Source organism: Rattus norvegicus, chromosome 19 (assembly GCF_021556685.1).
Source record: "Rattus norvegicus strain SHRSP/BbbUtx chromosome 19, alternate assembly SHRSP_T2T, whole genome shotgun sequence".
Classification (NCBI taxonomy): Eukaryota; Metazoa; Chordata; class Mammalia; order Rodentia; family Muridae; genus Rattus; species Rattus norvegicus.
This window is the reverse complement of record NC_141552.1, coordinates 33,663,851-33,687,805: the sequence shown is the minus strand read 5'-3', so window position 1 is coordinate 33,687,805 and position 23,955 is coordinate 33,663,851. Positions and strand designations below refer to the sequence as shown.

The following is a 23,955-nucleotide window of genomic DNA, read 5'->3' as shown; positions in this document are numbered from 1 at the left end:
AGTCCCGAGAACAACAGCAACTATAAAATGTATCTCACTCAAAGTTTACCAGATACTGTATCTGTTTGATGTGCTGACCACTGCCAAAGGAAGCCAGTAGTAGTTAAAGTCATCAAAAGGCAGGAAGGGGTGTGTGTGTGTGTGTGTGTGTGTGTGTGTGTGTGTGTGTGTGTGTTGGAGGGGGAGGGGAAGTATAAAATTATGTAGATGCAAGGAAAATATATGGAGCTCTCAAAAACTGCCTTTTAAAAAGCAATCAAAAAGAGAATATATAGTGTGGACAGAATGATCTCTCTCTGAGGAAGACAGAACTGGATACCCAGTTTCAGTGTGTGCATGCATGTCATGTATATGTCCACCCAGTGAGGGGGCAGCAGCCAGAGTCTAGCAAGCTGCCTGCAGCCTACATCTGATACATCCCTGACTGTGGCCACAAAGATCCAAAGGCTGGCCCATCCACCTGGGAAGTCAGGACCAGCCAGGCTGGGTTGACCTTGGCCATTTCCTGCCAGGCACTGCCTCTGCCTCCACAGTCTGTGTGTCCAGTCCCACCCACTAGAACAGTCTAATATACCATTGGCTCAGAGTTCTGCCTTTGAGAGCAGACTCTGGCCTCGTACCAAGACACCCCATGTTTCTTCTAAGAAAAAGCCATAATCCTCTGCACAGTTGATATGAACAACAGTGGTCCTGAGGCCTGCCTGGGAGCAAGGGGGAGACGCTGCTGCTACGGGAGGACCCTGCTGTGATGGGGGAGGGGTGACCTGAGCCTCTCTGCTCCCCCAGCCCCAAGCTCAGAGCTAAGGTCCACCACATGCTTCTCCTTGTATGGTCCACAGCAAGTGGAAAGGCGCAGAGGACGGGCGCCCCTGGGGACATGGAATCCCTCAGATCCCCCTCCCTCCCTGCCATTCCCACTTTAGATGAGCAAAGGAAAGAGCCTCAGAGACTCAAAAGTCACACAGCTAATGAGCAGCTAGATTGCAAACCTAGACCTTGTTCTTATCAAAGAGGACAAAAATCAGGCCCCAGAGTGCCCAGGGCACTCTACTATACTAAACAGGAAAGGTACTGTTCTGGACCTCAGCAAACTTGTCAGCTTCCTGCCCGTTGCTGTGCCTAGGCTGAGGTCTGGGGCCAGAGAATGGGAGCAGGACCCCGGAGTGGCCAGCGTAACGTGGAGAGCTCTTACCAGCAGAGACGGTAAGGGCAGGAAGCTGGAGGCTAGCTCCAAGGGCACTGAGGAAGGCCAAGAAGCCATAGCAGGACCATCCTTGGACGCTTACAAGAGGAGGTGCGGCTTAGGCTACTTCGAAAGATAAACAAGAGTGGCGCAGACAGAAGTCCCAGTAAGAGAAGAAGCTGGAGAATAAGAACCAGCGTGAACCAGTAGCATCTCTACGCCAGTGTCACAGCTACAGCATCTCACCCGTGTCTGGACCTGACAATGTCAGCATTTTGACAAGGACACCATGTTTCTCACAGGTTCAGACAGGGATAGCATAAACCGCTCCAGCATGCACAAGCTGGGAAACCCATAAGTGCATCATGACTCCCTATCCCCCACACCCTCCTGAGGTTGGTCCTGTTTAATGACCAAGCTGAAAGTCGCCAAAGAACTACAGACTTCTGTCCCCCTGCAGGGTTCCAAGGCCTTTGGGAAGGCGTAAGGTGATGCCTTCCTGTTAGTGAGGGTCATCTGAACTTGAGGAAAGGGGAATTGTCACCCCATACCCCAACACACACCCTCTGATGTCCCCTGACATCACCAAGTGGGGAAGTATACATGCTGGCCTTGCCAAGACAGACAGACCCGCGTCCATGGGCCAGTACAAGAGCATTGGCTGAGCTCTAGCCTGTGGCAGCGTGCGAAAACAGCCAGAGAACGGCCGCATCTAGCTGGAGAGAGTGGAACTGAGAAAATCAAGCCCATGCTGTGGAGGTAAAACACCAGAGAGGCAGAAGAGCAGAAGAGAAACACAGCTCTCAGGTTTACTCCCTATGCCCAAGCTCCAGTGTGCCTGGCTACCAGTACATGCATGCACACAGATACCTAGGCTTCGCACACTAATGTGCACACAGATGCATCAGTACTGCCAAGTGTGGCCCAACAGGAGCCAAGACTGATGGGAGCCTGAGGAAAGGGTTGCCAAGAAGCTCAGAAGTACCACATCCTCTGATGGAGGAGAGCTGCCCCATGTCTGCCCAGGCCTAGAAGGGGGTACAGAGGAACCAGGATCTGTCAGGGCTCTGAGCTGGGACAGCAGGAAACTGGACGGACACACACACACACACACACACACACACACACACACACACACACGAGGCAGGCAAACACACGTGTCTGCGCCTGTGTGCGACACATGGCAGATGCCCTACCTCGTGGACTGCTCACCATGGAAACAGAGTGGCCCCCTCTCAGCTCCAGTCATCACCTGAAGGCTTCTGAGGTCCCCCGTGCAGTTGCGAAGCAGGTCTAACAAAGGCCCAGCTCAGGCCAGCTCAGCCAGGGGGCCTTCCAGCCAACCAGCTGACGCATGCCCGCCATGCTCCCCCGGTGAGCTCAGGGCCACCATGTCTCCCTACCCAGCCTGCCTGGCTCCACTTAACTCAACTCCCCACAGACTCCCCAGCCGAGCTAATGAGAAACTCCCCAGCTGGCCCTGTATAAAAACGCATTTCATAAGTCTTTAAAATGCTAGGAAATTCTACATCTCTTTACTGAGACGTTTCTGTTCCTTGAAAATGTCCCCTGGTCCTCATCAAGAAGACAGGGGGAGGGGGATAGAGCACAGAAGGTGGACAAGACCCTCTAGTGCAGCCTGGAGTCACAGGGCCCTGGTGCAGCTTCCACCATGGGACATAGCAAGGGGACTTCCAGCTAGTGCCAGAGGGACAGGGAGGAAGTCAGAGTAAGATGCTCAGGGACCATAAGGGAAAGTGGGGACAAAGGGGGGAGTCAACCTTGATGCCCTTGGTTTGAGAACCAAAAGGAAAGTGGACCTGGGTGTGGTGTTGTACTACGATCATCTCAGCCCTTGAGAAGCTGAGACAGGGTGGGGAGGGGCTCATCAGCTACAAGGGTACACCCGAAAGTGCTGGGGACCACCCACACCTGAGACCCGAAGCCTGGCACCTCAACCACAGAGCCAAGGTCTGGCAGTCCTTGAGGTTCTGTTTATTGGGGACAACGATGGAGTCAGTCCACCCTCACATGCACCCTGCCTTCATCTAGGTCAAAGGTCCGGGCTATAAAGGAGCTCACAGAGGTCTGCAACGTCGACAGCATGAGTGGAAATGCTGGGGTGGCTGCAGCACAGTTTCTGGGATGCCCTTGGGATAACAAATAGTGCACATTCTGACCAAACAGGACCAGGATGGCTTCCACTCCCCACACCAGGAGGTCCACTCTTCTGCATGTTTTCGTTGACTAGCCCAAGCTGCAGGAAATAGGGGCTGACCACGGCCTACCTCTCACCAGAACCAATAAAAGGAAACAAGTTTTAAATGTTCTTCCCCAAAAGCCCAGACCAGATACAGAGCTCCCAGTGCTAACCTGGCAGCCAAGCAGGTCCCTGCTACCATGTCCCTGCAACCTAGCACCACCATCACCACCACCACGACCAGCACCACCAGCACCATCACCACTACCAGCAGCACCACCAGCACCACCACCAGCACCACCACCACGCCCCACACTTAGTGGTGATAGAAAGCCTGGTCAGTGTCTGTCAAGACTCAACTTTTGCAAGAATAAAGGACTTCATATAGGCATTTTCCAGGCAGCAGCAAAACTTAGAGAGCTCTAGCAGGACTTTTCCCTTAACCTAGGTGCCCTGCACCAGTGCCAACCTGCCACTGGCCTTTCTGCAAGGTCTGTGATAGGCAGGTCTGCCATCTATGGGTGAGCTGTGAAGTTCACGCATGAGTTGTCTGGATTCAAATCTCTGCTCTGCTGGTTTTGCTGGATGCAATCTCTGTGCCTCTTTAAAAAAAAAATCCATTTATACAAACTTGAGAGACATGACTCCAAGAGGCAGCTAATATAGCAGTGATGGATTCTAGTCACAAGGACAAAGAGACCAATCGCATGGCAAGAAAGTCTCTAACTCAGACCACAGAGGGGCATCGATAGTTTGGGCCAGTACAACGACTGATTACAGTAACTGTTATAAACCACAATGTGTCTATCACTAAGCCGGAATGAATCAGCTACTCTGCCCTGGCAGGTAAGGAACATTAATCAACAGGTCCATCATGTCGCACAAAATTCCAACCCATACGGTCAGCCCTCCAGACTCCCTTCCTCTACATCCCCATGTCTTGGCCCATAGTAGCCATGGTGAGAGAAAGCCTCATGGTCCCTAAACCCCAGTTAGGAGAGGGTATCGTCATGACACCAGGGCTAGACAAGTGGCAGGAAAGTGAGGGCCTCCCTCTGTCAGATGAGGACAAAGAGGTACAGGCTGTCTTCTCAATCATACACAGAACCGCATACATCCTTACCAGGACTTTCCAAAGTGTCAGAAGAAAGAGGGACTCTAGAAAGAGGGGGATACGGGATCACACCCATTCTGGGATACACGGGAAGACAGGAGGAAGAGAGGGCACAGGCAGGAAGACAGGTTCAAGGTTGGAGACCTGAACACAAGCCAGTGAAATACCCCCTTGGCAAAGTTATTGCCAGCACACACACACACACACACACACACACACACACACACACACACACACGCCCTTCTTGCCTGTTAACCAGAGCAAGGAGTTCCCTTTACCCAGAACAATGATTGTCAAAATACAAGTTGTTCCTTCTTCCCTAGCAGGAGAGCTGTAAAGGCCATGGAGGGGGGGAGCCCTCTCACCCCACTGCCAGGAATGTGAAAGGGTGCAGTTACTGTGCAGAACAGTCCACACACCTCACACAGTTCAATTCCACGCGACTGTAGGACCTTACCACTCCACCCCGGAACTGAACACAGTTCAAACAGGAACCCGCACAAGGTAATTCACGGCAGCACTGTGCACAGCAGCCCAAGATGTGCGTACCCTGCAAGAGCCCATCAGCAGAGGGACAGTAAACAAAAGGAACTTTATCTAGACTAGGGATTCAATTCCGTCCTAAGGGATGAGGGCAACACAACCTGTACTGTAGATCCAGTGAGTAAACACTCTCCGGGAACCAGCAGCTACCAGTACTGCTCAGAGCAGGCAAATCTAGAGGAACGGAAGGCAGCTGAGCCATTGCCCAGAGCAAGGGGGGGGGGGGGTGGAAGAGGAGGAAAAATAGCCATAGAGGTGCAAGGCTTCTTCAGTGGGTCTATCTTACCCAACTATGACAACAGTCCCACCCATCTCTGAATGTGAGGAGAGCCACAAAAGACCTCTTGATTTGGTCTCAAAGTTGCTTCCCCCCCCCCCCCCCCGGGAGCTGGGGACCGAACCCAGGGCCTTGCGCTTCCTAGGTAAGCGCTCTACCACTGAGCTAAATCTCCAGCCCCTCAAAGTTGCTTTTAAAGCTGACTTGCTATTTTTTTTTTTTAAATCTACCAGTTTTATCTGAAACTGCTCTCTTGTGTTCTCTCTGCAGATCTCGGATGACCGGGTAATTCCAGGCCTGGTACAGCACAGCAGTCAGCAGCTGGGTGACAGCTGCCTTCAGCAGGGGTGGCATCGTGTCACCCATTAGTTCAACTGCTGAGCCACCAAGAGTCTGGGGAAGATGAGATATGAATGTGTCATCTAGGAGTCGGGATGAGTAGAGGGTCTCTGGGTGACTCATCTAGAAGTGTAGGGAGAAATGAGACCTTGGACTGTGTCCCCTAAGATTCTGAAAAAATTAAAAAGACCTCTGGCTGCAGCCTCAAGGACTGGGAGGAGGGGTCTGGCTGTGGCCTCAAGGCCTGGGAGGAGGGGTCTGGCTGTGGCCTCTCTCGATAACAGATCATCTACCTTCCTAAGGAGTTCACACCTCAAGCAGGCAAGCAAGTGCAGCTGAGGTCAAAATTCCTTCCTCCTCCACCCTGCAATCACATACAGAAGAATGCTTTGGGTTAGGGAAAAGAACATCATGGGTACTCAGAGCCAACTGAGATTTGAAACAGGTTTAGAACTTCTCCAGATTAAAAGATCTCTTAAAATATAACACACACACACACACACACACACACACACACACGTGCACATAACTTATACACAATACACACATAGCCTCTACACACCACTCCCACAGTACACAGTTAGCCCATGCATACCATACACATACAATACACATACAGCCCTCACACACCATATATACATAGCCCCACACAAGATGCAGCCCAAACATACATCATATATGCACGCAACATGTATGTGTGTGTATAATACATAGTCCATACACACCAGATATGCATAGCCCATATACACCCAATTCACACATAGCCCACAAAATCCAAATCCACACACAATACAGACCTTACAGAGCCCCCACATCACAAACAGCTACAACCATACACACACACACTCTAACACACACACACACAACATATACTTACACATATAGCCCCTACACACAGCCTCTACATTAAAAAATTCTCTCCCTCACACACACACTACAAATAGTAAACACACAGTCTACATACACACACACCACAAGCACAGGCCCAGACTCTCATGTCCACACTATCCACAGAGCTCACACAAAGCCCGCACATATACTATTTACTACATACACACTTCACACTTCATGAACACAGCCCACACAAGTATACACAAATTCTACATGTATCACAAACATATCACACAAACACACACCCACACACAATACCCATATCCTACACGCTCAGACACAAACACTTGCCACATGCACAGCCCAATACACACACTGCACGAGCATACGTCACATACATATACGACACACCTCACACATACCACTACTACTGCCTTACCTCCTGAGTCTTGTGAGTATGAAAGATTGCAATCTCAGCCTGGAGAGACGCTTCATCTGGTAAAGAGCCCCCACAAGCATTAGGACCCAAATTTGGATCCCCGCAACCCAGGTAAAAGCCAGATAGGCTTGGCAGCAATCCTGTAATCCCAGCACTCACAAGGGGGAGACAAAATCTTCAGAGCGAGCTGTATACTCAGACTAATCAAAACTGAGCTCCAGAGAGAGGCTCTGCTCCAATATATAAGGTGGAGAGCGGTTGATAAAAACACCAGATAGCAACTGCAGACCACATGCACAAGTGTGCACACACACACACACACACACACACACACACACACACACACACATTCTCTCTCTCAGTCGCTCTCTCTATCTCTCTCACTCTCACATAAGAAACCCTTCATTTAAAACCCTACATGGCTGAGCCACCACTTCAACTCTGAGCAGAGGATTCTCCCAGGGCTCTGCCAATCAGCAGTCCTGTGCTTGCCAGTCCAAAGGCAGATGCTAGCCCCTCATCAGGTTGGAGAACGCTCTTTTCATTCCTTCCCTGTCAGGCAAGAGCAGGTTCTCCTTCGTTGTCAAATCTCAGACCAAGGACATAGAGGAACAGGCCAGCTGTCCCTGGGGTAGCTACAGGGCCCATTTAGTGAGAGGCAGGGGAGGCCAGGATGCCCCTTTCAAGTGTGTTTGGTTCTCAGCCTCCCTGCAAGCTAGGCAAAGGGTAGGTCGCCTACTCTGGCTATAGAAATGCCAGTGTTCAAGTCTCTGCTCCACTGCACTGTGGCCACCACACAACTCAGCAGCTTCCTTAAAGCCCTTAGCATCACCAGGACCCCACCTCCACCACATCCGGCAAACAAGGACAGCAAGTCTCAATAGCTTGTCAAGGGTAGCTAAGAAGATCCGTTCCCCCGTAATCCTCACTGATACCCATCTCCATTTGCTGGTATAGCCAAGTGGCATCTTCTCAGTTTAATGAAAATTACTAGACAACATGGCTTCACCTGAGCCTGTCCCTGTCTTCCTCAGGTGTCTCATAACCATCCGACAGGAAAATGGCAGTACTGACACTGGGCAGAGTTTCACCCCACAGAGTTATGACAATGACCAAAAGGGTAAAGTGTCCACTGTAACTGACACACTAAGTTACATGACTAACACGTGTCATCACCCACACACAGGAGCTGTCTGTCACACTGCCTTCACCCTGTCCCAGAGTTAGCGCCGTCACACAAGCCTCGCTCAGCACCTTCCAGTTCTCCCATGCCCAAAGTCCAACAGAACTGGGAAGGAGAAATTACCGTATGCTCTATTCAAGATCATCCCAGCACACCAGAAAGGCGGCAAAGCCGGCCACACCAGCTCTTGCTGGACCCCATCAAGGAACAGTTGGCCTAAAGTTCTCTGGAACCACAGAGTATGGTTGTCCTGGGCTCCTTAGGGGTCAGAAATGAATCAGAAGGCCGCAAGGCGCATGCTCAGTTCTTGAACGGAAACTGGAAAATGTGACAAATCCCACCACTCCTCGGAGCACAGGGAGGCCAGAGACTGGCCAGCACACTGTGGAGTCCCAGAAATGCAGGTGACACAGACACAGTGGCTGTCAGCCCTGCCTCCAGCATACCAGGGCATGCCTCGCTGCCTTTGAGCTTCAGTCTGGGAACCTGACAGCTTCTCTACATCACAACCACCATCTTCCTGCTTCCCTCATGGGAGTAAAGACAGCCTTCCCCCATCAGAGGCTTGGCTACAGCAGGTCCCTCTTAGAAGTTGGTATAGCCAGAGTTCACCCACCCACACATGGGAACTGAACATATGTGTGTATGCATATATTTATATATATATACATAAACATGGATAGATAGATAGATAGATAGATAGATAGATAGATAGATAGATAGATAGATAGATAGATAGATAGATAGATAGATGGGGTCTCTATGTACCCCTGGCTGTCCTGGAACTCACCATGTAGACAATGTTGGCCTTGCACACAGAGATCTACTCGCTTCCACTTACCAAGTGCTACAATTATAAGCATGCTCTACTATGTCCGGGCCAGTCTTAGGGTTTTTCAGCAGCCATAGGGGATACACCTCTCCAGCACCAAGGCAAACAGGACAGCCCCATCCCATCTGTCCAGCACTGACTCACGGTCTTGCCTCTGCTTCCCTAGAACTGGAGCATCTCCATTACTCAGGCTTCCAACAAGTCCCAGCCATGGAGGGAGGCTCTGTCACAAAGAGCCGAGGTTAACAGACCATTCACAGACACAGCAGATCCCACACACAGCTCATCCAAGACTCTATGGGTTCCAAAGAGCACTCAGAGCTTCTGGGAAGACACCAGGCTAGAAGCAGGGGACTGGGGATCAAGGGCCAGTCCCCAACTCTCCTATTCAGCCTGTCACATCCTTCACAGTTCAGTTATTTAGAAACCATCTTTAAGAGTTTTTTTTTGCAGGGGTACCGGTGAGATGGCTCAGCAGGAAATACACCTGCCCCACCTCTCTCCACCTCTCTCGACCTCCAGAACCTACACAAAGACATAGAGCATCGGTTCTCACTCTGTGGGTTGCAACCCTTTGGGGGTCGAGCACCCTTTCACAGGGATCGCCAAAGACCATCAGAAAGCACAGATCTTCACATTACAATTCATAACAGCGGCAAAATTACAGTTATAGAGTAGCAATGAAAATAATCAGGGGAACTACATTAAAGGGTTGCAGCATTAGGACGGTTGAGAGCAAACTCCACCAAGCTGTCCTCTGACTGACACATACACAATATGGCCCCTGCACTACATATGCACACACACCACGCACACACACACACACAATAATAACAATAAAAGTAAAAGCCTTCACTGAGTCTAGGTATATATGCTGTCACTCAAAACTTTTTTGTGAACTCAGTTTCTTCAGTGAAGTGACCTGTGTCATACAAGCCGTGTGTGTCTACAAAGTCACAAATTGGATGTGCAATGTGTACAGGACTGAAATGTGTGCCCAACATTACGCCCTCTTGCCTTAGTTCCCACAAGAAAAAGAAAGAACTAGATGTAATAATTATCTGATAGGGCTCATCTGGTAAGACCGAACAGCCCCCTCCCCCCATGAATCTCTAGGTGACTGTTCAGAATCCGTAGACAATATACCTGTTATGAGGTGGCTGAGAGGGACAAGAAAAGGTAGCCTGTCACGGGCCAGACAAAGAACTAAGACCCATCGCAATGGGAGCAGAAACGCCACTCCAGAACTCCAGGTTCTCAAAGCTATAGACAGGGTTACCAGTTCAAAACTCTCACCCATCCGCCACTTCTCCCAGCTGGCAAACAGCTACAAGAGGAGAAAGTACTGAGGTAGGAAACCCAAGGGCCCCCAATGGCCACGTCACCCAGCACCGCACAGTGCTACACACCTCACATATCCCCCATCATCTCGCCCTGAAGGCAGAGCCAGGTCTGACAGTCCATCCCAGGGGCAGAAGTACAGGGACGCCTGGTTGCGTTGGAGCTCCACTCCGTTAAAAATGTAGCTTTTATTCAATGTGTTTGGAAAGACTGTTAGTGACATTCAGAGTTAAAGACGCCAAGCCTGGCATTGCGAGGACTCGCCATCCATCTAACTTACCCAGAAGATGGAACCATGGCCCCCGGGGGGGAGCAGCAGGGTGTACTTGTCTCCATATGGAATGAATTTTACTGGCCATATGGAATAGATATATAATCGTGTTGCATGGGGAAGTCTGGACTAGACACAGGAATGCGCCATGAAGAAAGAATACCATTTTCATATCCAGATGAGTGGCTTTTTGACTCCCTGGGCCAGTCCCCCCAAACTGCCAGCAATGCTCCACTAGCCCCTTGGCACTTACCCGCTGCTGCCACAGAGGAATCCCAGGCCAGCGAGAAGTCCGAGGCCTCCCCCTCTTCAACTGAAAGAGAAGAAAGAAGGGCTGTGAGTTTGGAAGCTGAACACACAGGTCATGGGGTAGGTAGGACACAGGTCAGAGAACATGGGAACCCTACAGGGGTATCTATATGCTATCTGACATTGGGGTGGAAGGGACACAAAATCTATGCCAAGATAGCTTTTGTTGGTGTCACACAGATCAAATAGGGATGAGACTAAAGCACAGGAGCATGTACGGTGGGTACCACCATGCAAGCTTAGGAGCTGAGTTCGAGCCTCCAGAACCCACACGAAGCTGGACACCATAGCATGTATCTCTACCCCATAGCATGTATCTCTACCCCATAGCATGTATCTCTAACCCATAGCATATATCTCTGATCCATAGCATGTATCTCTGTCCATAGCATGTATCTCTCATCCATAGCATGTATCTCTGTCCATAGCATGTATCTCTGTCCATAGCATGTATCTCTGTCCATAGCATGTATCTCTGTCCATAGCATGTATCTAATCCAGGCACTTTTATGAACTTGGAGGTGAAGATGGGAATTTCCAGAACTTCATAGGTCTGGTAGCCTGGTGTATACAATGGCAAACAAGAAATACCGTTGCAAACAAAATAAAGGGCAAGGACCATCACTGAATGTCGTCCTTCATCCTACACACATACACACACACACACACACACACACACAGAGAGAGACAGAGAGAGAGAGAGAGAGAGAGAGAGAGAGAGAGAGAGAGAGAGAGAGATTATAAATAGTAAAAAGAATCAAACATGAATGGCAGGTAGGTACTGTCTCCACTATGTTTCCACAGCCCTGCATTCTGACAGACATCACTAATCAATCACAGCAACTGTCTCCAGACAGACATATCAGAAGCTTTTTCTATTCAGTACTACAACCATTAGAACATAGTTTCCACTCATGAGCAAAACATCTGCCACCCACAGAAACGAGGCAAAACTCAGAACAGCCCCTAATCTTGCAGGCATTTTCTGCTATCAAAGGCCTCATTGCCACCACTGAGATACCAGGCTACCTTGATTATAGTAAGAAGCAGATATAGTGGCCCTCAGAAGTTGGAAAAGCTGTGCATTTGGAGTCAGGACCTGCAGACAGACCTCTGGACACACAAAGGCCCGCTCTCCACAGCCCAGCAGATAGAATCATCGCATCTCATTGGCTGGCAACATGGCAAGGGAATTCACTTTCCCCCACTTGAGCCTGGACCCCACAGAATGAGGCTTGACAGGGATGGAGTCTCCCCTGCCCTGGACCCCAGCACTTGAGACCAGGCTGGTGGGGAACAGGGGAGAAACACTATACAGCATAATAGCACTCTCGCCCTGGACTCAGTCCCAGTCTGGAGCACATAATAATATTAAAGCTGGGTTATGGACTTTGTAAATGGAACTTTGTTTAAGCCAAAAATGTGCACACATGTTTTTCAGATTTAACAGCCTCTGCAGCTCTGCACACGTGCAAGCTGAAGAGACCTGAGCCACCCACCTCTCTGCCCTTGATACTAAAACTGGAAAAGCTGAGCGCCCACTGTTCTCAGTGCTCCTCGTCTGAGGAGGACCTAAAGTCTCCCAGTTAGTGAGAGCCGGTGCCAACATTAGGCCCCAACTCAAGTTAGCCCATGGAAAAAAGATGTCCTCTATGAACCATGGCACCAAGAGCATGTCTAGAATCCTAGCCAGCTCAAAGGCAAGGGAGACAGTAGGCTGAGTAGTCACCCAAGGAAAAGAGGGAGCAAGCTGGCTGCGGTCCCCACTAGCCTACCCTCAAGCAGGCTGCTGAGTTCCCAAGCCCCTGATCTGGAAGATTGTCACACAAGAAAAGCCAGCATCAGCCATAAAAGAAAGCAAGTGTGAGCACATCTCCCATTTCGTACCCTGTGGGGGGCAAGGGACCTAGGACTGCTCTGTCCTAGAGACACGGGACTGTAGAGATAGGGGGAAGACAGTAGTCCACTGGTAAGGAAGGTCAGAGTTAGCAGCCATGGTGCACACTTCCTGAGGTGTGTACAGTGGCCCTGACTATAGCCCAGTCTCTCAGTGAAGGCCCATATGCCAACTGTCCTTGTGCCTAGAACGTGAATGTGTTTTCTCACAGGTACTGGCACTGAAGCCCCACACACAGAATGCTAGAGGCCCACGTTCTGCCCTTTGAAGGTATGCGTATATGCCTTTATACATCTTGATAGAAGAAGAAATAGCCCACCTGTCCTGTCCTACTTAAAGCTCTGTACAGTCAAAAGCTGCGAGAATGAAGAAGGTTTCCTACCTGGCCAAGCTTTGCAGTTCCATTTGCATTCCCAACATGACCAACAAGGACAGCAGGCACAGAAATTATAGCTGGTGCTAACAGGGAAACTGGGAGGAGTGTTCTGGGGCGGGGGAGGGCCAAGGGCACAAAGAACCCATGAGGATTAAGCATGTCAGGGATGACCAATCACTGAAAGGCCAGCGCTTAGCAGCATACCATATCCAGGAGTCACGCTTCCTAGAGCCTCCCCGGCAACACATTTATGAGATCTAACATCACTAGAACCAAGACCTCTAACCATGCCCAGCATCCAGTGTCGGGGGCATCTGTGAGGAACACAGCATGAGAGCACAGAGCAGCACTTGGCTGGCAAAGAAACAGGCTGGTACAAGGGGAACTATGCCCACCTCAATACATCTATAAGTCCAGGAGAGACCATGACACTCACAGAAGGCAAGTGTACAAGCAGAAGGGCCTAGAAGGAGCTGAATTCACAGGCAGGGCACATGATGCAGCCCCAGGCCAGTCACCTGTAGGAAGCCCCTTTGTGAAGAACTCCAGAGGTTCTACAGTCCCACATTTTCTGAGCCATCCGCATAAATAAGATCTGTCACCTGTTGGGAGACCACAGTCTCTCCTACCCCATCAGTCACCTCTAGTGGCAACAGGCACTAGGGCAGTTTTGTCTCACAGAGATCTCAAACAGGTTTTTCTTCTTATCCCACAAACTAGCTCCATTTCAGATCCAAACAAGTGGTGTCCAGGATCCTGTGTCCAAGAGTGTGAGTACAAACACACACGGGGGCTACAGCACACAGGAAGGCTGGACTTGCCCAAGGTCTCGTGTCAGATGGCTGGGCCAGCCTCTCCCCACCCAAGTGTGTCAACTCATCTCTCAGCTCGCCTGCTGCTCAACCCTCCACAGCCTTGGCTCCATTCAGTGGTCCACCTCCCATCTCTTGAGCTTTAGTCTACCTCTTACAGGGCACGCACCTGCCATCTCTTCACTGCTAATGCCTAATTCGATACAGACAGCAGGAAGAACAAACATCCGAATGAATAGAAAAACAAGGCATCCCCCCCCCCCAGAATTAGCGCACACACCCCATGCCAGCCTGGTGGAACAGAGCTCTGTCCTGAACCCAGCTTTGGTAAGGCAGCCCCAGGCACACGCTTGTCCATGCACGAGAGGGCCCATGAGGCACTCACCCCGCACGGCTTAGCCTCAGCAGATGTGAGGTAGGCTGGACTTTCAGCTGTCCTGGAACAAGAACTAGGGGGAGCCTGTAAGCACTGCCCTCACTCAAAGATAACCCAACAGCATCTACTCAGAGTGGAACAGTCATTTCCAACATTCCAGGAGGTTCCAGCACAGTGTATGAATCAGAGGAAAAAAAGGGATAAAGAGGGGCAGGAAGCCTCTAAGGGGTGTGGATCTGGTGGCAGTGACTCAAGGGTAGCTCTGATCAATGCCTCCTGGGGGTGGAGCTAATAAGGATTCTAAGGCTCTTTAAGGGTTTCAAACACCAGAAGCCCACAATCTTTCTCAGCCATGGAGTCAATGGCTAACTGAACTATGGGAATGGGTGAGTCCTACCAAATGCTGTCTCTGTAATTCCTCCCCTGGAATACGCAGAGTTTGGGCCATGTACATTTTGCAGCTCCAGAAGTACCAGGCAGATGCAGGGCCTTGTGTGCTGGTCTCTGAGCTGCAGACCTCAATAACGGATCAGTGTATTAAATAAAGCAGGCGGGCACTAGTGTAAGACACTTGCTCCTGGTGGAGAGCAGTGTCCTCCACCGGAGGGCAAGGTCTCTCCAGCACCTCGCCGAACAAGAAGAGAAGACACTGGCCACAAAGGAAAATGCAGAAAGTGGGGCAGAGGTGAGGAGAATCAAAAATCACCCTCTAGCCCAGCAGCCTGCTAACTCAACAAGGCGGTCACCTCCCTCCAAGCTGTGGCAAAGTCAGAAAGGACCTGTGTTGTTGCAGGCTAAGGCAATGAAAGGCCTCAAGAAGTGAAGGAAGAATGGGAAAGACTGGCTGAGCCCAGAGCCCGCTGAGCTCAGAACCCACCCATCCCAGGCCAAGGCTCACAAGAAGCCCAGAGGACAGGACAGACAAGATTAGCTCCTAATCGCATGTGCGCACGTAAGGCATTTTTCTTAGGAAAGCATCATTTTCACCAAACATTATCCAGGAAAATATCCTCCCCACAACTGCCTGACAACAAGGTCAAGAACCTCTGTACTCTTCGGAGAGCTTTTATTCCTTTTCACTTTAGGTCATGCTTCCAGGGCCTTAGTAGATGCCCTTCAGTTTCCTCTGAACCCAGGGACCAACTACCCTAGCAGGGGAACTGGGTGCACCTTGGCCCCAAAGAGGCTCCCGAGAGTCTCCCATTCCTACAGAAAGTGGTAAGCCAGACAAGCTCAGAAGAAAGCAGGAAAGGAGGAAGAGGGAAGTGTGGGAGCGCCAGCTTTCGCTTAGCTACTCCACCATGGCCCAGCATAGCTTCAGGTAGGTACAGGAAGAAAACTGAACGGAAGAACCATGTGCCATGCCAGCGCTAGCGAGACACAGAACCAGGAACTAAGAAAAGGGAACAACAATCGATAAGGGGCCGGGGTATGACCGAGCTAAGACATTCTTTCCTTTATCAAGACTTCAACATCTCAGTTATCGAGGGCCCTGGAGAAAGGTACAGGCAGCCCTTCACACCTGCTTCTCTGTGCTGGCCTCAAGCTGGTGAGGTTAGAAGCCTAGCGCAGCTCAAGACACCCCCGTCCTTCTTCAACACTTGGGCCAGAACCATAGCCCTAAGCCTTTCACAGATGCCTCCTCAGCTGCTGCCAGAAAACCCAGGCTCTGCTGACCAATCTCGCAGAATGTGAAACGGTCTCGCAGAAGCAAAGCAGCACACCAGGGCCTAGTCAGGCTAGAACCTAGGTGTTCTAGCTCCAGATTCCCCACAGCGGAAGAAGCTACTGAGGTAACTAGGTTCTCGATGAACCTCCCTCTTATACAGTAATATTGCCAGCAGGAGCAGCCGCATGGGCAGCATCGCAAGCACAGAACCACAACCTTGGGCAACCCTGAGATGGCCTAGGCCTTAGCACCAGTCTGACAGGTGCTAAGGTATCAAGCCACTGACCCAATGGCCCACACTCTAGGTGAGTAAAGCTAAGCGTTTGCTGTGGGGCATGGAACTGGGACTTGGCTTCTTAACTCTTTGTTTTCCTCCTATATCTGGAAAGCAGAGGCTCTGGCTTCAGATGAAAGAGGGGTGCCCAACGCCAGTCCGAAATCTATCTCACGCTCTGTGTCCTGTTCTGCGACCCCACTGTCCACAAGACTCCCTTATCTCCCAACCCATACCCTCATCCAGAATGTCCTAAGAAAAAAGGGTTCAACTCTTGGGTGTCTCATAGTGCACAGGCCCCTTAAGGCGATATGGGAGGTCGTGTGCAAGTGAGACTGTGGCTTGCTGAGAAGTGGTTAGTGAGTGAGTGGCTCTCGAGGAGACAGGGCTTACATTTGCAGTGGCCATCACAGCCTGTGACACAGATTCTCCATATGGTGTCAGGATCAACTTAGCCACCCTTACACTGAGCACAGGGCTGGGGAAGGGGAGAGGGAAGGCTTACTACATCAGCCGGGAGCAGAAAAGAAGCAGCAGCAAGGTGTTAGGGGGACACAGAATGGCTGCCTGTCCACTCCCTCAGCTCCCTGTCCCTACCCTGTGCGCCACTTGCTTGTGAGCGACTGTCAGATGTTTGAGAATTCAAGAGCCCCTACCTCTGTGTGACTGCTTCAGAGCATTAGCACCTGCTTTTGTAAAAGTTGCCTGAGGAAGTGTACACGTACACAATGGATAAAGCGAGCATATTGAACAGTTAACAATTAAGGAGCCAGGAGAGCAACTCCTCAGGCATAGACACTTTGTTACAACTTTGCAGACGACTGGAGCAACACCGTAACTGAAGAAGGCAGCTGCTTCTGCAGAATTCTGGACTCAGCATGAGTGTCCACAGCCAACATCTTTTCCCATCAAATCATGGGTAGACGGAGACCATCGCTACTGATGACCCTCTGAGTCCTACCACGGGAGGCTTGGGTAATTTAACGAGTCCCATGTTGTTAGATGCCTGGACCGAGTCACCTGTGCTCCCCACAGCCAGTGACGATCTAGGCTGCATCACACGTTCACCAACATCACACCTGGCCATGAGACTACATTACCATTCTTCTTAAGATTAGTTCTCAGAACCAGGATTTCTAGAACAAACAGCCACATTGAAGCTATAAGGACACACTGCCAATATGCTTGATTTTCTCTAACCCTTGGACTAAAGAACTACTGTAAGTGACAAAACAAAAACAAAAACAAAAACAAAAAACAAAAACAAAAAAAAAATCAAAACCCACAAAAAACACACACACACAAAAAAAAAACCCACACACACAAAAAAAACCTAGACATTAACATTTAGCCCTGCACTATGAACTCTACCTTAGGCTTTTTGTCTTCCCAACAGCCCTAAAGGTCCCCAATTTACCTATGAGAAAACAGAATCTAGATGCATGTGGTTGGCCACATCATCCCAGCAGCAGAGTCCTTATTTGAGTCAGGGCCTGTCTTCACAACTCAAAGCTTGCTTCTCAGCACCATGCTAGCTGCCTCTCTCAGCAAGCATGGGGGCAGTTACTATCTGAGCTTCCCAGAATGTCTGTGCCTTCCTAGAAAGACAGAGGCTGACTGAGAAGGTGGAGCTGACCTCCTCTGTCCCAAGACTTTCAGAGAAGGTGCAAGCTTCCAGAGAATGCTAGGAAGTCAATCACAGGCTCTCCTCTGGCTGACAGGGTGACCCCCAAGCAATAACTCTATCTCTTTGAGTCTTATCAGTCTTAATTTCCACATCATAAAGTGAGGGCAATAAAACTCCCATCATTTGGAAGACAAAGAGAAATAACCCAGTCAAGGAGTTTGGCTTAGGGTCTTCAGAGAGTGGGTGACACTAAGCAGAATTCCTTTGTTCCCCCTCCCTGGGTAGCTGACTTGCACAGGCCCTGGTGGCTGCCCTCCTGTCTGATCTGGTCCCTGCTGTGGCTGGTTGGTCATCTTCTGAATGTATTTCCTCTCGTGCAGTGATCCCTGTGTGCTCTCACGGGCTCACAACATGCATACATAAGCATGCACTCGTGATAGAACATGACTGAATTGTTTTGATGGTAACATGGGGGGTCTCTCCTGCTAGCTGCCCACCTCTGAAGAATGGCAGACAGAGTGGAAGGCGTCTGTATAGGGAGGGGCCACGGATCATCCACAAGCAGTGCTGTAAGGAGGCTCCAATTGCATACTGGGAAAGGCAAGTAACAGGACGATACAGATCCAAGAACATGTTGGGCAACCCAGTCCCACATGCAGAGCGGAAGCAACCTGCACTCACTCAGAACTATAGCAATTCAGGGCAAAAAGGAATAAGGGGAGAGTCCCACTCTTTTCTTTTTTCTACTTTTGTTTGAAGAAAATGCATCATAAAGTAGAGACTAGTACATTTTTATGAGCCCTTAACATCTTGGCCTCTGTGCTAACATGCCCTGAATGAATGTCGGAGCCTTGTTATACATGTGGTTTATTTTAAACACCCACAAAGAGGAAACTGAGGCTCTGATTGGAAACTGATGTGTGTGCATGCACGCACAGGATAATCCTTGCTCACATGAGCACATGGGGTGGGGGGTATATTTTCACCAGCCAGGGCATACAAACCTGCTTTCATCCTTTTTTTCTTCTTCTTGCCCCTTTATTCAATTGTGTGGTGAAAAGTACATAACATGTCACAGTTTGACCTCTCTGAAAAGTGCAGGAGGCTAGTGTTGACCACATGCACAGTGGTCTTCCACCCTTCCACATCTCCCACGAAAGCCTGTATACCTACCTATGCTTGGTGGAAGTTTGGGAAACACCCATGACCTAGGAGTTCCCTGCTCACACTGCTGTCACTGCTAAAGAGTGTGTGCCTACCATATCCCCCATTTCTACATTCAGAAATTCTGGGTAGGAGTCATCAGAATGGTTCGTGACCTGAGAAGTTAGTATTTTTAGTAAGTCTGATTCGGGAGGAGGAGATTTCATGGACACAAGTGTGTTGCTCCCCTTCCCCACTCTGTCGCTTTGCGGCCCATGGAAAAACCCTTCAGGGTCCCAGGCTTCCCTACCTGCCAGCTGCTTGCACCCTGACAAGGCTTTCTTCACCCAAACCTGCACAGGGTCTAACAAGATCCCTGGAAAGCTTCACTATATCCGGCACCCATGCCAAGGGAGAGGGGCGCGAGCTCACTAGCAGTGACAACCTTAAAGCGTGGAACTCCTAGGGTATTTCCCACACCTCCGCCGAGCATAGGTATACCTGAGCATGCACGTGCTCAAGCAAGCACATTGATGCCATGCTATAGTACTATTCTGTCCCCAAACTCTCTCCTTCAAACATTCACACACTTCTCGCACTAGTTTTTAATGTTGTTGTTACTGCTTATTTTTGTTTTCGTTTTGTTTTCTTTTCTTTTCTTTATATTTCTTGGGGTTTTTTTTTTTGTTGCTGTTGTTTTGAGGGTTTGTTTGTTTGTTTGTTTTGTTTTGTTTTGTTTTTTGAGACAGGGTTTCTCTGTGTAGCCTTGGCTATCCTAGAACTCACTCTGTAGACCAGTCTGGCCTCGAACTCACAGAGATCACTGTCTCTGCCTCCTGAGTGCTGGAATGAAAGGCCTGAGCCGCCACTGCCCAGCAACACTTAATACTTCTCAGAACAGACATAAAAAGCAATGTTTTTCTGAGCAGGTTTTTGTAAGGAAGCTTATGAGCCGAGGACTCTGGAGACTGAAGGAGGACTGCCAAGAATTCAAGGCTAGCCTTGGCTACAGAGCAAGTGTGAGGTCAGAATGGGATTTGTGACACCTGAAACTAAAATCAGAGAAATGGTTTCCTTTCCAACAGTTGGATGATTGTGAGTCAAACCGATGGGCATGAACGTAAATGTGAACTCGAACCCAGAAGAGCTGGGTACAACACAGATACGGGGAAGAGTGTGACGTCAGTGGTGCTGTACCGTCCAATCTAAACAAAGTGACAGCCCGGTTGCAAATCAATGGCAGAGCTAGGCAGGGAGGCAGGCACGTGGTTTGCCACCCACCTACCTCAGCCCTTGGAGGAAAGGAAAGAAAACAGACTCATTTGGTCCTCTCCCTGCACCAGGGCTCCATACTCGGCTTGAGGGTACAAGCTGTGTATCCATCTAGGCTGGACCAAAGAGGAAAGCTCATGGGAAGCCTGGTCCAAAGCAAGACCTCAGGAGTCTGTGGCTGGGGAAGAATGAGACTGAAAAGAAGATGCCTACTGGCTGGGGATTTAGCTCAGTGGTAGAGCGCTTACCTAGGAAGCGCAAGGCCCTGGGTTCGGTCCCCAGCTCCGAAAAAAAGAACCAAAAAAAAAAAAAAAAAAAAAAAAGAAGATGCCTACTGTAGCCCTGAGGAAGTCCCGAGAGAGCCAGACCCTGGGTAAGAGGCACACGGCATCCCAACACCCCAACCACATTTGTCTCATCCCACAGCACTGAGAGACCCAAAACGTGCCAGATGTGAGCCGCCGAGAGAGACCACGTTCATTTTTTCTTCGTCCTATGATAATAGTTGGCCGTGTTTATTTAACTTTCAGCTTTGGACAGCAGTAAGATGGGACAGGAAAATCGGCTTGGCTCCCTTCAAAACACAGCAGCCCACACATCACGAGAAGACACCCACACAGACACTCTCTTCCACCCTCCAAGAAGACATCTGGCCCACTGCTGGTAGAGAAGGCCCTTGGGGCTGGGGAAAGGCTGCAGCTCATTGACAAGTACTGCATGCCCACACACAGTGCCTTGCTCCCGCTGGTCAGAGTCTCAGGCACTCCTCTCTATGTGCCCAGCATCAGAGAGCTTTAGGTGAGCGGCTATAGGGGAACCTGCCTTGCCGAGGCCTCCTTGATGACAGAGCCCAAGGAGAGAGTGGGTTGCAGGGAGACAGGAGAGTCACATGGCACGGCTGCCTTCCCCACCCTTGGCAGCATGCCAGGCTTCCTGCAGGCAGAGGGGGTTCCCTGGGCAGATTGTCCAATCTGAAAAAGGCCCTAGCCCCGTCCTTCTGCTCTAGGTTCAGTGATCTAACCGTGTGGCATCTGAAGCATGCTCCCCAGGATCAGGACAAAGACATTAGTGATGGGAACTGGAGTGTCCACCCAAGACCACCCAGGGGGCAGTGAATGTTTCTGCACAGCCATAGCCACGTAGGCTCTCCCAAAACGACAGAGCACAACCCTTCATCCAGCCCCGACAGTCACAGAGCCAGAGTCCTACTCTTCCTACTCCCCTCATGGCAGGGACATTCCATCCCAAAACTCCACCTGGGAGTCACTCCCTGCTGGTGGGAATACCCCCTGCATTGGCCGCACCCCATTCCCAGCTCTTCACCGCTCAGGGGCTCAGACACCTTGGTAAGCAAATGCAGAAAGAGGCTCAGTATCCACAGGGGCTGGGGTAGAGAGAAGAGACAGTATAGAAAGAAACTGCGATGGCTTCGAGGCTCCTCATCCCAAGGAGTGCAGGGGAGGGGCCTTTACAGCATAACTGAAGGCCTGGTGACCCTGCCTCTGCCCCCAGCACAGCCTGCTCCCTGGCTGGCATATGCAGTCTCCAATTCTTGTTCACATTCTGTCAGGGAAGCACACTGGGTATGTCTGGCCTGTTCAGGACTCACGGGCAGGACGTGAACACCACAGAGCACAAGGTTGGGAGTTAGACAAGCTTGGCCTCTAGCACTAATAACTATGGCTATGGGTCTGCAGCCCACCTCTCTATGCCTCGGTATTCTAGACAAGGTCAAACAGAGGCCACACTTAGTATTGACCCTAAGGGATCCTGTGAGGAGATAACTGTGTTGTGAGGTGGGATCCAGGGTTTCGCACCTGAGGTACAGTGAAAAGGCCTAAGGAAGAGATGACAGGACGGGTGCAGCAGCTGATCTCGGCAAGTGACACCAAGCGACATGTCTGAGAAAACATGGCTACCGAGTTACTATAGTCACCTAATCTCCCATACAGGAAGAACTACATTTGATTCCTCAGAATGCTGAGTCAAGATGGGCAGTGTCAGGGGTCATGTCACAGGTCACACCATTGTGTCACACACTGAGATCTAAAGACTGGTGCACTTGCTAGGGTCGCACATATGCCCAATCCAGCCTTGGCTCCAGGGTCAGGACCAGGCTCTTGCCACAGTCTCTTAGGGTACTCCTTCTTGACATGCATCCACTGTAGTAAGTCATTGTTGATCATAGACTCTGGTTCGGAGATTAGGGGACACGGGCAGGATGCCAAGAGTCTAATACAGTCACTTCCTTCCTCTGAGGATGGAAAGGCCATCAGCAACCATCTTCCTAAGGTCCCGAGACCCCTGGGATGGAGAAACTGTCCTCATCCCACCTTTGCCCTGCCAAGAGCATGCCCATACACAAAGCAAGAAGAGCCCTAACAAGACCTTGGATCCCTCTCCCAGCTGTAGGAGCCCTGGGGCCAACTCAATGTGCCTAAGGACGGACTCCAACCAACCTGCCAAGTGCTCAGGGGCCCAGAATCCACTAGGCCTGGCACAGATGCTTCCAACCCTGCAGCCATAGTCCCCCTGCCTGAAAGAAAGCCCTGAAAACTCCCCTTCCACAACCCAGAAGATACCTGGGCAGTTGTCTGTGACAGGTGCAGTCCCCCCAGGCAGATTTCACTCCTCAGACTTGAAAGGCAGGACCAGTTAGTCTGATGGAAACCCAGCAGGCTGGGGTCTGACTCCTGAGCTCTAGACCCAGTACAGATATGTTAAAGGGAGAAAGAACGCCATCTTGTCAAATCTGGTAGCTATGCAGGTCAAGCCAGCTTGGCTCAGGGAAGCACTCAAGAGCCTTGGGTGACACTGCTGTCAAGCACCACACAGGTCCTTTTGGAGGTTAGTTCACTTAGGCTCACCTTCAGCAGCTCAGACAGGGAGCCAGACACCAAGGCTCACATCAAAAGACATCAAAGGGTGGTTCAGAGGTTGCTCAGCCACGACTGGGAGTGTGGGACGGACCAGTCTTGGCTACAGAGACCAGATTCCCCTGCAGCTGCAGCCATGCTTGTTACAATGTTTCCCTGCACCTTCTGTTACCTCTCTCCATCCAAGACCAGTGCCCACTAAGCCTTGTTCCTCTGCTGCCAGTGCCTTTGGAGGCTCCGGAATCTTCAACTACAGACGCTGCTTCCCTTACCATCTCAGCTGCCCCCCTCAGTGATGGAGGCCCCTGCACGACCAGAGCCTCACTCCCCTCTGGTTCGCCTAACCCTTTCTCAGCAACCCCTGTAGCCAAGACACCCTGTGGCCAAGATTCCGAGCATCAGGCTTATGCGTGGTAAGCCCCAGCTTCTCTGTGCTAGCCCACTTCCAACCCAGACCCACCTCCCAGTACAGCACCCACCATTTAGTGGTTGTTACGAATTCATCCAAGGCACTTTGTTTCTTTCCCTTTTTAAAAAAAAAAATGTATCTATTTATTATATATAAGTACACTGTGGCTGTCTTCAGACACACCAGAAGAGGGCATTAGATCCCATTACAGATGGTTGTGAACCACCATGTGGTTGCTGGGAATTGAACTCAGGACCTCTGGAAGAGCAGCCAGTGCTCTTAACTGCCTGAGCCATCTCTCCAACCCCGTTTCTTTTTCTTTTTAAATCCCCAAGATGGAAGGAAAACATTTAAATACAGGT

At 50.4% G+C, this 23,955-nt stretch overlaps 1 protein-coding gene across 5 annotated transcripts in view; it reads right to left on the bottom strand.

The window, feature by feature from the left end:
* Zfp423 (zinc finger protein 423) overlaps positions 1-23,955 on the bottom strand; it is a 298,489-nt gene that overhangs the window by 232,583 nt on the left and 41,951 nt on the right. For all 5 annotated transcript variants that reach the window (XM_087595328.1, NM_001393718.1, XM_087595327.1 and 2 more), the window contains exon 2: positions 10,807-10,866. In XM_087595328.1, the coding sequence (XP_087451454.1) occupies positions 10,807-10,866 (60 nt within the window). The remainder of the gene's footprint in view (positions 1-10,806; positions 10,867-23,955) is intronic.